The sequence below is a fragment of the Ochlerotatus camptorhynchus genome, unplaced genomic scaffold (assembly GCF_037179485.1).
Source record: "Ochlerotatus camptorhynchus isolate MF236.1 unplaced genomic scaffold, CSIRO-AGI_Acam_v1.1 ptg000124l, whole genome shotgun sequence".
NCBI lineage: Eukaryota > Metazoa > Arthropoda > Insecta > Diptera > Culicidae > Ochlerotatus > Ochlerotatus camptorhynchus.
The window spans coordinates 510919-524721 of record NW_027040614.1 but is presented as its reverse complement, the minus strand read 5'-3'; the positions used below and the strand labels follow the sequence as shown (position 1 = coordinate 524721).

Sequence of the window (13803 nt, the reverse complement as noted above, 5' to 3'; positions counted from 1 at the left end):
CTACTTGAGAGTGGTTTTACCGTGACTTGCACCATACTGTAATGAGTCGTAAGACGCGAATCGTACTGTTTGTGGTTTTGTTCGAAAACAAATTGCTCAATCATCATTATTTCAGGGGCGTCATTCGAATCCAGATAAATCAATCAAAGCGACGAGATGGACCTTAACGTTGACCGACTGCATTCTGATGAGGATCGTAGGAGAAAAGGTCGAATTCAACTTAAAGGGACAAAAGGGACCTCCCTTAGCTCATTCGGTAAAGGCGCAGCTACAAAGCAAGACCATGCTGGAGGTAGGTGGGTTCGATTCCCAGTCCGTTCGAGGAATTTTTCGACTTGGAAGATTTCTCGACTTCCCTTGGCATACAATATATGATTGTACTTGCCACACAATTATACTAATGCAAAAATGGTACAGGCATCGAAAGCTCTCAATTAATAAGTTGAGAGTTGCAAAGAAGAACAAGAATAATAATAATAACAAACTTGTTGCCTATGCGGGATCAACATTACTTCTGATGATGTTGCTCTTCTGGATGAACTTCTCGTCGAAAGTAATGTGAATTTCTAATTGCATCTAGTTCTCAGAATTCGTTGGAAGTTATCTGCATTTCTGAACTTCTCGTCGGAAATTTTGTGAAGCTTCCATCGGAAGTTCTCTGAACTTTTCGTCGAATGTTCTTAGAACTTCTTCTTGGAAGATCTTTGAACTTCTTGCCGGAAGTTCTCTGATCTTCTTGTCGGAAGTTCTCAGAACCTCTTCTTGACAGTTTTCTGAACTTCTCCTCGGAATTCCTCTGGACTTCTAGTCGGAGTTTCTGTGAACTTCTTCTCGGAAGTTCTCTCAACGTACCATGAACATCTAGTCAGAAGTACTAAGAACTTTTTGTCGGAAATTCTATGAATTCCTTATCAGAAAATCTTGGAATTTCTCATCGGAAGTTTTTCGGACTTCTCGTCGGAAGATCTCTGAACTTATTGTCGGAAGTTTTCAGAACCTCATGCCGGCAGTTCTTTCAACTTCTCAAAGGCAGTACTTCGTTGAAAGTTCTGTGAAATTTTCGTCAAAAGTTCTGTTTACTTCTTATCGGAAGTTCTGTGAACCTCCCGTCGGAACTACAGGAAATTTAAATGAAGTTCTGTGAACTTCTCTTTAGATCTCGGAACTTGTCGTCGGAAGGACTCAGAAACTCTCTTCGAAAGTTCTCTAAACTTTTCGATGGAACTTCCAAGAAGTTCTGTTAATTTTTTGTCGGAAGTTCTCTGATCGTCTCGTCGGAAGTTCGCTGTACTTTCTAACCTCAGAGAACTTAAATGATGTTCTATGAATTTTAGGGAAATTTAATGAAGTTCTGTGAATTTTTCGCCGGAAGTTTTGGGAAGTTCAATGAACATCTGGTTGGAAATGCACTGAACTTGTCGGCAGATCTTAAAACTTCCCGACGGAAATACTCTGAATTTCTCGTCGGAACTTCAGCGAACTTTAATGAAGTTCTGTGGAGGAAAATTCTGAGAAATTTTTCTACAAAAGTTGTCTGCTCCTCTCGTCGGAAGTTTTCTAAACTTTTTCGCAGGAAATTCAAGGAAGTTCTCTGAGCTTCTCGTCGACAGTTCGCTGATCTTCTCGTTGGAACATCTCTATACTCCGAACTGCTCGTTGGAAGGTCTCTCAACTTCTCTTCGGAAGTTCTCTAAAATTTTCGTCGGAACTTCAAGGAAGTTCTGTGAACTTCTCTTTAGATCTCTGAACTTGTCGTCGGAAGTACTTGGAATTTCTCATTGAAACTTTTCGATGGAACTTCCAAGAAGTTCTGTGAACTTTTTGTCGGAGGTTCTCTGATCGTCTCGTCGGAAGTTCGCTGTACTTTCTAACCTCAGAGAACTTAAATGATGTTCTATGAATTTTAGGGAAGTTCTGTGAATTTGTCGCCGGAAGTTCTGGGAAGTTCAATGAACATCTCATCGGAAATTCGCTGAACTTGTCGGAAGATCTTTAAACTTCCCAAAGAAAATACTCTGAATTTTTCGTGGGAACTTCAAAGAAGTTTAATGAAGTTCTGTGGACTTCAGGGAAGTTTTGCGAAAATTTTCTTCAAAAGTTCTATAAACTTCTTATCAGAAGTTCTCTGAACCTCTCGTCAGAAGTTCTCTGAACCTCTCGTCAGAAGTTCTCTAAACTTTTCCTAGGCAATTCAAGGAAGTTCTGTGAACTTCTTGGTGGAAGTTCTCTGAACCTCTCGTCGGAAATTCACTCGGAGTATCTTTAAACATCTCGACGAAAATATTCTGAATTTTTCGTGGGAACCTCAGGGAACTTTAATGAAGTTCTGTTTACTTCGGAGAAAGTTTGTGAAAATTCAGCGAAATTTTGTAAAACTTCAGGTAAATTTTTAGAAAATTTTCTTAAAAAGTTCTATGAGCTTCTTATCGGAAGATCTCTGAACCTCTCGTCGGAAGTTCTCTAAATTTTTCGCCGGAACTTCTCTTTAGATCCCTGAAGTTGTCGTCGGAAGTGCTCGGAAACTCTCGTCGAAAGTTCTCTAAACTGTTCGATGGAACTTCCAAAAAATTCTCTTATCTTAGAAAGTTTACTGTACTTTCTAAACTCATAGAACTTTGATGATGTTCTATGAATTTTAGGGAAATTCAATTAAGTTCTGTGAATTTTTCGCGTCTGGGAAGTTCAATATACATCTCATCGGAAATTCGCTGAACTTGTCGAAGATCTTTAAACTTCTCGACGGAAATTCTCTGAATTACTCGTGGGAACTTCAAAGAAGTTTAATGAAGTTCTGTGGACTTCAGGGAAGTTTTGCGAAAATTTTCTTCAACAGTTCTATAAACTTCTTATCGGAAGTTCTCTGAACCTCTCGTCAGAAGTTCTATAAACTTTTCGTAGGCATTTCAAGGAAGTTTTGTGAACTTCTTGGTGGAAGTTCTCTGAAACTCTCGTTGGAAATTCTCTCGGAGTATCTTAAAACTTCTCGGCTAAAATACTCTGAATTGTTCGTGGGAACCTCAGGGAACTTTAATGAAGTTCTATTTACTTCGGGGGAAATTTTGTGAATCTTCAGGGAAATTTTTAGAAAATTTTCTTAAAAAGTTCTATTAGCTTCTTATCGGAAGTTCTCTGAATCTCTCGTCGTAAGTTCTTTAAACTTATCGTAAGAAATTCAAGGAGTTTCTGTGAGATTCTTGATGGAAGTTCTCTGAACCTCTCGTCGAGAAGTTCTCTGAGCTTTTCATCGAAAAAGCCCTGATCTTCTCATCAGAAGTACTCTGAACTGCTCGTCGGAAGATCTCTGTACTTTTCTGAACCTCTCGTCGGAAGTTCTCTAAGTTTTTCGTCGGAACTTCTCTTTAGATTCCTGAAGTTGTCGTCGGAAGTGCTCGGAAACTCTCGTCCAAAGTTCTCTAAACTGTTCGATGGAACTTCCAAAAAGATCTCTGACCTCTCGTCAGAAGTTCTCTAAACTTTTCGTAGGCATTTCAAGGAAGTTCTGTGAACTTCTTGGTGGAAGTTCTCTGAACCTCTAGTCGGAAATTCTGAGCTTCTCGTTGGAACATATTCTCTGAACTTCCCGTCGGATTGTTAGTGATTGACTTAAGGGTGAGTGTTTTGGATTGTTTGGCAAGTCGCTGAAACTCGATGAAGAGCAGGTAAGAGAGACACCACCTGAAAAAACGGAAATGCTCTATAAATGACGGTAAATGTCGGGTAAATGATAGTCCGGGAGAGCTTGAAGATCCTGGCATAAATGCTCCATCTAGGTCATTTATAGAGCATCCTCCATCTTATGAATCATGGCTTGCATTTGTCAGGTGGCGCCTCTCTTACGTACTCTTCAACGAGTCCCAGCGATTTGCCGACTGGTCCAAACTATTCACCCACAAGTCCACGGAAAACACTAACAAGTCCGATATCACATTCGCGATTCGTCGGATTATGCTGTCGATGAGAAGCGTGATCCTTGATCATCAATCCGCAGTACAGTGTCTCCGAAATAATCTTCTTTCACAACGTTACAACGTATCCAGCTGGTTCAGATGGCACACCCCATCAAGTTGAAGAAGTAGAAAACTCACATTAACTTGTACTTGTAGAAAAAATTTCATACCAATCTGACGTTTTGCCCGTTTTACCTTTGTTGAGGAATAATTTAAAATTCATTTTTTTAATCAATGGCAGACCCCATCAAGCTGAAGATTTTACAGTAGAAAGCTCGCATTGACTTCTACTTGTAGAAAAGTCTTGAAGATTTCAACTCTCTGTTGCTAAAATTTCGTGGATAAAGGGCGGGCTCTTCTCCCCATTCACTGAGGTATTTTTCTGTTGGATGGCTTCTGACCAATTGGCTGATCAAGTTGTTGGAAGGATATTCTGTACTGTTCTAAAGAAATCAATAGGCGATTTGCCAATCAATCCATCCATTCGTTTTTGGCCCTTCATACAGCGATTTGCTGATGACAATCAGAGGTTATTAAGCTTGATCAGGTTCAACAGTGCGGAGAGCCCACAGCTATCGGACTAGTATCCGTGCTACAATGAGCGGTAGACCACTATCATCATCATCATATAAATTCAATTCGACATTTTGTGAACATTGAGAATGGTCGGTGATTTTCAAATCTTCCTATGGTGAAAAATCATACCTCGAATTTGAATATCATAAACGGCACCGTTCTGCTATGGTTCATATCAAGCCTAGATTTCATCGTCCTATTATTTTTTAATTTTTACTCGGTCTCCCGTTCGCGATTATTGACCGTGTCATTGTCGAATCAATTGAATTGATTAACACAATTGACAGAATGCTCGTTCCTCCCTTGTTGGAACACTCATCGTCGTCGTCGTCGTCGTTGTTGTTGTTGTTGATAAACAACATGTTGTTCGTGGTATCGAAGGATGATTGGCTGGAACTACCCTCTCGCTCTCTCTTCACACCAATGTTCCTTTTTAACACAAAGCGCAAAAAGTAGATCACGACAAGTTGATTGTCCTTTGCCGGTGGAGAAAATTAAAGTGGAACACAGTCCTCCAGTATTGGTTCAAACTTCGATTTGAGCGGAAATTTCCGGCAGATGGCGCACCATTCTGGGGCACATTATTCTCTCGCTTTCGTTTGTGTCCAGTCCGCTGCCCGGAAAGGAACTGCCGGTGTTGTTTGCAACATTTCTCGTCGTTCGATCGATCGCACATCGGCGATCGGACTTTCCAAGTCTGCCTGTCTCGCGCTCGCTTTGCGTTGTTGTGCTGCCTCGTCGTGTGTGTGTGACACTTTTCTCCACTGGTTTCTTCCTTTTTCGTCGTGCACTGCTTTTTGCAACCGATTTTTTTTTGCCGGTGAAAAGTGCTTGGGAAAACTGTAAGAAAATTGTAATTGTAATTCGTGAACAATCTCGGTTTTTATCGAAATATATGTATTTTTTTGTTAATCAAAAATTTCTACAGTAAAGAGTATAACACTTTAAAAAGACAGTAGAATTCATGATCCTATGACAGATTTTTATTCGGGATGCCCTCCACTCTTTATTCCGCTTTAAGTAGGGTACCGGCCCGGCACCGACTGACTGGCGGGAAATGTCACCAACGTCGTCGTCGTCTGATTTGAACGGACTCATTTTTTTTTGGTTTGCGTTTGTGCCTGTTTCGACGTTGCTTTGAACTGTCCAGTGTCGTCACATAGAGAGGTAGGTACCGGTTGTTGTTTGTTTGTTTTTTTTGTGCGTAGAGATTTCATGAGCTGTGGTTGATTTCATTTTTCCAAGGGGTACTTTTTGGAAGTGTGACAGGCTTCTGATTTGTCGTCTTGCACTGTGCTCGTTGGATTGGGGTTTTTGTTCGAACAAAAAAGAAATCAGAGGACGTTGACAACGCTTTGGAATTTGATTTAAGCGGGGAAGAATTTGCAACTTGGATGATTTAAATTTATTTTAACCATACACTGTATAGTATATCGAATTCAGTTTAATTTGAATATATGTAAATTCAGCACAATTTCACCTAAAATTCAGTTAAGATTCAACTGAAATTCAGTATAATTTCAAGTGAAATTCAGTTGAACTTGAACTGAATTTTAGTTGAATTTCAACTGAAATTCATTTCAATTTGAACAGAAATTCAGTTCAATTTGAACTGAAATTCAGTTCAATTTGAACTGAAATTCAGTTCAATTTTAATTGAAATTCAGTTTAATTTGAGCTGAAATTCATTTTTATTTCAACTGAATTCAAGTTGAATTTCAAAAAAATAAGTTGGTCAAGCACCAACCCGATCATAGCTTAGACAAACGATGATGACCATACCAAATCTCTTGAACCCCTTTTTTCTACGAGCACCTTTCCCTTGCGGTCGCAGGCACGCTTGACCGCAAGATAATTGTAACCTAAGGGATGAGTTGACGGAACGACTTTGAAAAAAAAAGAACACTTATGATTCCCCATGCATCCGCGACCGATTGTTCGGCGACCATCACGAATGAGTCAAACGACGAACCTCAAAGTGACCTACTAGTGCAGCCGTTGATTGGTTTCATAGTTCAGGCCTAATTTCAGTAATTGGACGATTTTTTTTTCGCTCCGGTCCCTCGGGGGCACTGTGGTCAAATCTGTCTTCCTCTTCTAGACTGAGAGCCCCCATGTGGGAAGAACAAAGGCCCCACCAATCTAGGCCACGCGAGCGCGCGCTTTTCGGATGCTGCATCACGAAAGACGGTGGTGACTGGGAGAGCAATTATGCGGGTTTATCTCCGGCAGTACTGTCCCCTTCCCCTCCCCACCCCCACCTTTTTTCTTTAAGGGAAGAAGGTGAGGGTTAAGGTACAGCTTGTGATTGACTTTCCTCTGTGATTTTGAACTTGAAAAGGTGCGGCGCGCTTGGTCAGTGCTAATTGCCACTTGGTTTGTGTCCCTATGTTTTTGAAAACCGGTTGACATTAGAATGGATTCGCTAGGCAGGCTTGATTGGCTCATTTATGCATAATGAATGTGCCGTTTTTGCATGCCAATTTAGAGGTTGGGTCGGCATCTAACGCTTATTTCGTGGGCACAAAGAAGCGTCCAAGCCTGTCATTGCTTTATGACGTCTTCGAACGATTGCTGGCATATTGCCGTCAGATTAGGTGCTAAATGATTGTCATGATGTTGAGATTGTATGCTAATTGGAGATTAAATCGACGCGAAATAGGCCGACAAAGGCAAACAAAAAAAAAAGCAAATACATTTAAATAGCATAAAAAACACAGCTGCATTCGATCGATTAAAATGTCAACGATACGGTGCTTAGCCTGAAGATAGGAAATTTGGAATGAATTCCAAAAAAGTACTTCACCATGACGTTGGTATTCATCAAACTAACGTAGTTCTACGTTTTCTTACCGCCAATCTAAGTGAATGCCCAACAATCCAACCTTGTAGATGTTTTGCCAACTTAATAGAAGTTCACGGAACCTTTTAGAACGAATCCTCCACGACTTCATCGAGGAATCACTGAAAAATCCTCCAAGAATCCCAGGAGGTTTTTTCCAGGAAAGCTAAGAGAATTGCTCCTAATATACCAGGATTCCTAGAATCCAGGAGGATTCTTTTTCGAATTCCAGAAGAATTTCTCCGAGAATCCTTAGAGTATTTCTCCAGGAAAACTGTTACAGGAGTTCTAACATAATTCCTCCTCGAATCGCAGGAGAATTCCTCCAGAAATCCCAGCAGGATGGTTTCTGTTATTTCAGGGGAGAATTTCTACAGGAATCCCAAAACAATCGCTCCAGAAATCCCCGGAGGATTCCTCCAGGAACTTCAGAACCAGTGAATTTTCATTTTTAAATTCCCGATTGTTAATAGTTAGCAAACGTAAAACGAATGTGTTGAAATGATTGCAATATCACGTTAATTTCAAGGCACATACTTAGAATCAATTTGAGTAACTTTTTAGACTCGAGTCCTCTTATGGTTTTAAAGCGCCAGAATTTAGAAAGTATAAGAATCATGGATTATGTAAGGTCACTTAGCCGAACGCTATCAATGTTTAACAAATTTTAGAGGTTAGATATTCAATTAAGAAATTGTTTCAGAAGTCTTGAACTGCATACAAAGATCTCACAGCAAGCAAATGTGTTTCCGCATCGTTATCGGTACTAACAGAAATCTTATAAAAAAATTAATAAAATTTCAAGGGTTCTAATCTAGGACATTTTTTCGAGATTTGTGACTTAAAACAATCTATCCTGTTTTCGAAAAAAAAACAGGATTGTATTTTTTCCCAACAATATGGGACTGATAAAAATACTCGAAATGTGGAATTTTGAAGAATTTTTTTCATAGAATGTTGAAAATCCCAAACTCTCAGAAAAACTCGGAGAAAAATTCAACGCAGCTCTGACAAGAATCCAAAATCAATTCTGAGATTAGGCTCTGCGGGATTTTTAGAAAAATTACAAGAGAGTTGTGGGGCGAACTTCAACAAGAATTCCTGGGTGATTGTGAGTAGAATACAGGTGAAATATAAACAGAATTTAAACGTTTTTCTGAGAAAGATTCCGAAGAGAAGAAGTTCCGATCAAAATGTCATTCGTGTTGTGAAGTTAACTAAAAAAAATGCAGGAGAATTTCAATGAAATTCCTAAGAAAGTTTCAAGAAAATATAAAAGGATTCCTGATGAAAGTTTTGCGTAAGCTCATATCAAATTTTGAACTTCAATGGCTTAAGATGATTAGGAGGTGAAAATGCAATTTTTTAGCTGGATTAAGCTCAAAATTTGATTTAACTTTCAATTTTAGTTGGAGAATGTTAAGGTTTATTGCTATTTCCCGGTTGTCCCGCCAATGTCCCGGTTTCTTTTCAAATTCCCGGTTATTTCTTGGCTTTCCTGGTTCGCTAGACACCCTATTAGGAGGAGGATTCCTCCAGGAACCGCAGGAGGATTCCTCCATAAATCGCATGAGGATTCCTTCAAGAATCGCAGGCGGATTCCTCCAGCAGTAGCAGGAGGATTCTTATAGTAATCGCACGAGGATTCCTCCGGGAATCGCAGGAGGATTACCCCAGGAATCACCGGAGGATTCCTCCAGAAATCGCAGGATTCCTCCAGGAATCGCAGGAGGATTCCTCCAGGAATCGCAGGAGGATTCCTCCAGGAATCACATGAGGATTCCTCCAGGAATCGCATAAGGATTCTTCCAGGAATCGCATGAGGATTCCTCCAGGAATCGCAGGAGATTTCCTGCAGGAATTGCAGGAGGATTCCTCCCGGAATCGCAGGAGGATTCCTCCAGGAATCGCAGGAGGATTCCTCCAGGAATCGCAGGAGGATTCCTCCAGGAATCGCAGGAGGATTCCTCCAGGAATCGCAGGAGGATTCCTCCAGGACACATGAGGATTCCTCCAGGAATCGCAGGAGAATTCCTGCAGGAATTGCAGGAGGATTCCTCCCGGAATCGCAGGAGGATTCTTAACGAAATCGCAGGATTCCTCCAGGAATCACAGGAGGATTCCTCCAGGAATCACAGGAGGATTCCTCCCGGAATCGCAGGAGAATTCCTCCGGGAATCGCAGGAGGATTCCTCCAGGAATCGTAGGGCGATTCCTCCAGGAATCACAGGATGATTCCTCCAGGAATCGCAGGAGGATTCCTCCGGGAATCGCAGGAGGTTTCCTCCGAGAATCGCAGGAGGCTTCCTACAGGTATCTCAGGAGGATTCGTCCAGGAATCGTAGGACGATTCCTCCAGGAATCGCAGGATAATTCCTCCAGCAATCGCAGGAGGATTCCTCCAGGAATCGCAGGAGGATTCCTACAGGAATTGCAGAAGGATTCCTCCAGGAATTGCAGAAGGATTCCTCCAGCAATCATAGGTGGATTCCTCCAGGAATCGCATGAGGATTCCTTCAAGAATCGCAGGATTCCTCCAGCAATAGCAGGAGGATTCTTCCAGTAATCGCAGGAGGATTTCTCCAGGAATCATTGGAGGATTCCTCCAGGAATCGCAGGAGGATTCCTCCAGGAATCGCAGGAGGATTCCTCCAGGAATCGCATAAGGATTCTTCTAGGAATCGCATGAGGATTCTTCTAGGAATCGCAGGAGATTTCCTGCAGGAATTGCAGGAGGATTCCTCCCGGAATCGCAGGAGGATTCTTAACGAAATCGCAGGAGAATTCTTAACGAAATCGCAGGAAGATTCCTCCAGGAATCGCAGGAGGATACCTCCAGGAATCGCAGGAGGATTCCTCCAGGAATCGCAGGAGGATTCCTCAAGGAATCGCAGGAGGATTCCTCCAGGAATCGCAGGAGGATTCCTCCAGGAATCGCAGGAGGATTCCTCCAGGAATCACATGAGGATTCCTCCAGGAATCGCAGGAGAATTCCTGCAGGAATTGCAGGAGGATTCCTCCCGGAATCGCAGGAGGATTCTTAACGAAATCGCAGAAGGATTCCTCCAGGAATCACAGGAGGATTCCTCCCGGAATCGCAAGAGAATTCCTCCGGGAATCGCAGGAGGATTCCTCCAGGAATCATAGGGCGATTCCTCCAGGAATCACAGGATGATTCCTCCAGGAATCGCAGGAGGATTCCTCCGGGAATCGCAGGAGGTTTCCTCCGAGAATCGCAGGAGGCTTCCTCCAGGTATCTCAGGAGGATTCGTCCAGGAATCGTAGGACGATTCCTCCAGGAATCGCAGGATAATTCCTCCAGGAATCTCAGGAGGATTCCTCCAGGAATTGCAGAAGGATTCCTCCAGCAATCATAGGTGGATTCCTCCAGGAATCGCATGAGGATTCCTTCAAGAATCGCAGGATTCCTCCAGCAATAGCAGGAGGATTCTTCCAGTAATCGCAGGAGGATTACTCCAGGAATCATCGGAGGATTCCTCCAGGAATCGCAGGAGGATTCCTCCAGGAATCGCAGGAGGATTCCTCCAGGAATCGCAGGAGGATTCCTCCAGAAATCACAGGAGGATTCCTCCAGGAATCGCAGGAGGTTTCTTCCAGTAATCTCAGGAAGATTCCTGCAGGAATTACAGGAGGCTTCCTCCAGGAATTACAGGAGGATTCCTCCAGGAATCACAGGAGGATTCTTCTCCTGGATTCTCGAAATGCTTTATAGAATCCACTTAGAACTATCCACAACATTTCCTAGGAATTTTGCCCTGAATTATTTAGAAGCTATCCTCAGAACTCAATAATTTAAAAAAAAAATCCTAGGAGCTCTATTGGAATTCTTCTCAGCACTTATTTAGAGAAACTTCATTAGAATTGGCTCTGGAATCTTCTTCGCAATCGTTTAGAATTCTGCTAAGAGGCACTTCAAAGTTCTACTCAGAACCAGTGCTGCAAAATCTCGACAATACACGGTGATATTCAAAATTCTGCTTTGGTCACTCATTTGAGCTAACAGTCATCGTCAAGACAAACCATATCCAATGTCAGTGACGAACATGTGCAGATTTTTGTATTTACTAAATTTGCATGAAATTAAATGACTTGAGAAAAAAAATTACATGGAGCCGTTAAAGGGAGCAAGCATCTTCGTTCTGAACTGCTTGGATAACAATAATGTGACCCAGAATGCACGAAATTACACTTTTAGTTACCAGGTGAATCTTTGTCATTGACGAAAAAATGAATGAGATTTTGACCAAGGGTTTTTCTTTTGAGGTTCAAGTAAGGAGTATTCAACTCTGCACACTTTAATTCGTGCCGAGTGATTAAGCTGTGCCTAGCGCTGTGCCGAACGTGTCAATCAAAGCATGCAAGGTGTCAATATTCCATGAGTTTGGCAACCCTGAAACTTATGACTTGTGATTGTGTTTACATTCTCAATTTCTCTGATGGAGCATGGCAAGCATTACCATTAGAACGTTTGCAGAATGGGAGGTGGAGGAGTAACTGAAAGCCACCAAACCTATAGGGTGTTCATCTAGATGTTCAAGCAAATGCAATGCATCGATGATGAATGAAATTTCTGTATATTAAATCCTCCCCGATTAAAGTAAACCCAGAACTCGAACGGGCGACAGTTCGATCCCACCCCCAGGATTAACATCGTCGAATCAGTTTTGAATCATCTGATCGACTCAGAAGTGCGGGTCCTCAAAGATATCGGCCAAGCCTATCGTATCGCTGATAATGATGCCTTCTACCACCTCATAATTACACACCACCTTGAACGCCTACCAACTCCCACAGAAGATTCTGCGCTGATCCTTCGTTGTACGCTTCGATATTGGATACCCACGGTAGTACAAATTGTTTAGTTCAAAAATAAGAAGCGTATTCTTTAAAATTTTCCTAAGTACAAAACCTGGTGAGATGGACCAAACTGGACTTCTGAGCCGTCTGAGAAGACAGTTGCAAAGGAAAAAAATAAGTTCGAAACCTTGAAACTGAAATACATCCCAGAGCCTTGACGAAATGGTTCATGTCTTGGATCTCTACAAATTGTTTCTAGTCCAAAGAACTTTTCCCTGGAAAGTCTTCTTAAAAAAATCATTGTTTCACTTTCCTACATGATTGGTGATATCATTATAATTTGCAGTTATGAATAATTCCCTGATTTTCCAGACAGTAGTCGACACCCCGATAGTTTTCGAATATGTCTTTACTGAGCCACGAGTCGAATTACCTTGTATCTCTTATGTCGTCCGGCACCGGTGTTCCACCACCTTCGAAAAGTCGGCAACTCGATTCGATCCGGTCAGTGTCCGAATTTCAACTCTTTCTCTCGTTCTAAGCCGGTGTACGCACAGCTGCACCGATGAGACTTTCTGTTGCCTTCAGCCCAGCTATCAATCTCAATCCCAATCCCAATCGAACACCGAACCGTAGTCGTTCTCGTCCGTGGAATTCGAATTGAGAACAATTAAATTGTTATTTCCTGACTTCTTCCTCCCGGGCCCGATGGTGATGGAAGCGACTTGAACGCGTTTCGCTTTTCTTTCCTACGCTGTGCTGTCTACCTCGAGAGTGTAGTGTATTTGTGTGTACACAACACAACACACTCTCTTCAGCCAGCCAGGCTGCTGAAGCAGAAGAAACAGCAGCAGCAGACGAAGAGGTCGTCGATTTCTTCTTTGTTTTTGTTATGGTTTGGTTGGTTCTCTTTGCACCGGAGGAGCTTCCTTCCTTCACGCGACGGACACCACCTTCTTCTGCCGATGCATCGAACAATTTGCACGGAACGAAAATTTTCACGTTTCTTCCCTTGGAACCAAAAATAGCACTCGCACAAACTAGTGGAACTTGACGTTTTCGCCTTTTGAAAATTTGAGAAGCAGTGGCCTTTCTTTCAACCTTTTCGCCGTGTGTTATTCTCCTTCACAGCAGCGCATTCACGCTTTCCTCATGGCTGGCCAGACACACACTTACAACACCTTTCCTTCTTTTTTTCTGACGGTGTTTTCAAGAGGATGATTATTCTTCGCACCACCGATCACATTTTCCGTACAATAATTTTCCTCTACACGCGCACACTTTTTCCAGAAATTATCACCGCTAAACCGCAGAAAGGAACGATTCGTGAGTGGCGGTCGGTGTTACTGGTTTCTGCTCGGGATCATCCAGACACTAAATGTCAGCCCTTTTTTAGTCGGGTCAAGTGACAGAATCCGAAAAAGGAAAACAATTTTCCCACCGCCGTCGTCGCACTCACACACTGAAACTCGGTTCCTCGCCGAACGCACTCTTCACGACACGACGCACACGAAAAGTCGAAAACTACAGTGGGACGCGGTTTTCCCGTCACTGCTGTTATCAAAAATTCGAAGGGAAAAACTCCCCAACGAACCACTCGATTCTTGAATCCAATCCGGG

General features: G+C 42.3%; 2 protein-coding genes across 10 annotated transcripts in view; both read right to left on the bottom strand.

The window, feature by feature from the left end:
- The window catches only part of RhoGAP19D (Rho GTPase activating protein at 19D), a 515695-nt gene extending 502470 nt beyond the window's left edge, over nucleotides 1-13225 (bottom strand). For all 7 annotated transcript variants that reach the window (XM_065220299.1, XM_065220300.1, XM_065220302.1 and 4 more), the window contains exon 1: nucleotides 12617-13225. The gene's annotated coding sequence lies outside the window, so the exon portion shown is untranslated. The remainder of the gene's footprint in view (nucleotides 1-12616) is intronic.
- The window catches only part of RpLP2 (ribosomal protein LP2), a 150221-nt gene that overhangs the window by 100316 nt on the left and 36102 nt on the right, over nucleotides 1-13803 (bottom strand). Inside the window, exon 3 of one of the 3 annotated variants that reach the window (XM_065220347.1) lies at nucleotides 13319-13380. The exons of the other annotated variants lie outside the window; for them this stretch is intronic. Within the exon in view, the coding sequence (XP_065076419.1) occupies nucleotides 13334-13380 (47 nt within the window). The 3' untranslated portion in view covers nucleotides 13319-13333. Of the gene's footprint in view, nucleotides 1-13318; nucleotides 13381-13803 lie in introns of those variants that run through there. 3 annotated transcript variants of the gene reach the window in all.